The sequence below is a fragment of the Ceratina calcarata genome, unplaced genomic scaffold (genome assembly GCF_001652005.2).
Source record: "Ceratina calcarata isolate Rehan_Ccalc_2016 unplaced genomic scaffold, ASM165200v1 scaffold499, whole genome shotgun sequence".
Lineage (NCBI taxonomy): Eukaryota > Metazoa > Arthropoda > Insecta > Hymenoptera > Apidae > Ceratina > Ceratina calcarata.
Genome location: NW_017174319.1, coordinates 5,669 through 8,038, shown reverse-complemented (window position 1 = coordinate 8,038; position 2,370 = coordinate 5,669). Strand labels below are relative to the sequence as shown.

General features: G+C 35.3%; 1 protein-coding gene across 1 annotated transcript; it reads left to right on the top strand.

Moving 5' to 3' along the window:
- The first annotated feature begins 358 nt into the window (after positions 1 to 358).
- Positions 359 to 2,364, top strand: LOC108628111 (uncharacterized). The gene is made up of 2 exons (XM_018029824.2): positions 359 to 449; positions 709 to 2,364. Exon 2 carries the CDS (start codon positions 709 to 711, stop codon positions 2,281 to 2,283), a length of 1,575 nt encoding a protein of 524 aa, XP_017885313.1. The 5' UTR covers positions 359 to 449; the 3' UTR covers positions 2,284 to 2,364.
- Positions 2,365 to 2,370: the final 6 nt, after the last annotated feature.

Sequence of the window (2,370 nt, the reverse complement as noted above, 5' to 3'; positions counted from 1 at the left end):
TATTAGAATGCTGCCACTCGAAAACTAATTGAAATCGACCTTGAAATTTCAGTATGATATTTTTAAAGGCATAAATTTTCGAAAAATGCAAAAAAACAATTCGATGTTTTTAAAGTTTCACACTGGTAAGGTATGTACTGGTAAAGTATGTAGGATAACCAATCCAATAAATAGACACTGACCAGTAAATAGACACTTCGTCAATAAATCAATTATTATAAATGTCCAAATCAAAAACGATCAAACGTCTTTTGTAATAGTAAAAAAAAAAAACATTTTCAACTCTCATTCTCAGCAAAAGTTATTGTTTTAACTTTAAAATTTCGCGCGCGAAAGGAAAGCAAAATACGGTGCTGCGATGCACACGAAACGTGCTCGCTAATAAAGCCAGTGCAGCGGACTTGTAGAGTTTTTGTTAAAAAGCAGGTGTTACGCTATTAATTACAGAGGTAAGTAATAGGCCATTATGTTTGTATTATAATTAGCTACTAATCCGGCTAAAAGTTATTCCGGAAATATATAAGACATTCGTATATTCGCTGTCTATCGAACGGCTATGAATTCATAACCTCAAACCAATAAATAGACTTAGTCACTTTGCCTCATAGTTTTTTGCGAATATGTGCTTGTCTATATATTATCTTGATCTCAAAGATTGATAAAATGTTCGTTATTAATGTACTTAAATAAATCTTGTTTGTTATTTAGATGTCAAAGAAAGGGCGAGTGTACAAATTATATCAATATTCAGACAGTGATTTGGAGAAAGCTTTTGAAAAATGCAGGAATGGAGAGTCCTTCAGGAAAGTAGCTGCTGAATTGAACGTTCCTAGATCTACACTATTCGCCAAAATCAAGAAGAATATTCCATTGCGTGCAAGGAGAGGCCCCAAAACGATTTTATTAAAAGAAGAGGAAAATCGACTAAAGAACTGGATACTTAATAAAGCTAGATTAGGTTTTCCAATGCATTCAGATGAAGTCAAGATTGCTGTTAAGAAAATTTTGGATGAAGCTGGACGAGAATCTATGTTCAAAGATAACAAACCAGGAGACAAGTGGATGCAGTTATTTTTGAAAAGACATCCAGAAATAAAAGAAAAACTGACTGAACTGGCCTTGAAAAGTCATGTGTGTGTAAGTGAGGAAAAGTTAAGAGAATGGTTTAGTGGAGTTAAAAGTTATTTAGAAGAAACTAATTCAATTAGTGTTTTGGAGAGACCTGAAAGCATTTTTAATGGAGATGAAACTAGTATTCCACTTTATCCTAAGAGTGGGCGCCTATTGGGACCAGGAAAAGAAAGAAATTTTCATGAAATATCAACTGGTAAAGAAACAGAAACAGTGACTGTGTTGTGTTCATTCTCTGCTGCAGGTGCGTCTCTACCACCAATGATAATGTTTCCGTACAAGCGGATACCAGCGTACTTGACAAAATCCGTCCCAGCTGATTGGTCGATAGGTCGTTCAGAATCAGGCTGGACGGTATCAAGTACTTTTTATCAGTATATAGCAAATGTTTTCTATCCTTGGTGTGTGAAACAGAACGTGCAATTTCCTGTTATTTATTTCCTGAATGGGCATAAATCTCATTTGTCTTTAGAATTGAGTGACTTCTGCACAGAGCATAATATTATTTTGGTTTCACTGTTTCCTCATGCGACCCACATCATTCAACCTTGTGACGTTGCAATATTTAGACCTATGAAGTACAAATGGAGAGACGTAGTCGAACTTTACCAGCAAGAAACTCAAGCATTGCTTACGAAGGCAACTTTTGCTCCGTTGTTTAAGAAAGCTTTTGATAGGCTAAGTGTTGATACAATAAAAAATGGCTTTCGAAAATGTGGATTATATCCATTCAATGCAGATGCTATTGATTACGACCGGTGCATATCAACTCGTCGACAGCAGATGAAGGGTAACGTTGGTATTGAGGAGACAAGAGTATCATTAAAGCACAGTGATTTTATTTCGACCAAAAAATTCTTTGATTGCTTCCTTGAAAAACGAAGAATACAGGAATTTACTGAAATAAGAAAGAACAATCAAAGTTGTAATGACGAAACATACTTATTGTGGAAGACTTGTATTGAGAAGTTAGAATTAGCAGAGGCAGAAGAAAGTCAATGTACAAAAGAAACTACAGCTGAAAATCACTGTCAACATAATTTTATGGAAGATAATGTCAGCACGAGTGACGATGGTTGTGACGGGATAGCGATTGAAAGAAGTGAATATTTTGAATACTTCGTCGCAGCCCAGTCAAAGTGTCAAAGATGAAACTAGTCTAGTTACCCTGAATTCCGAAGAAAGTATGCAGCTAATACTAACAATTTCTGTAGAAGTAGAAAATAACGAGCGTAAGTT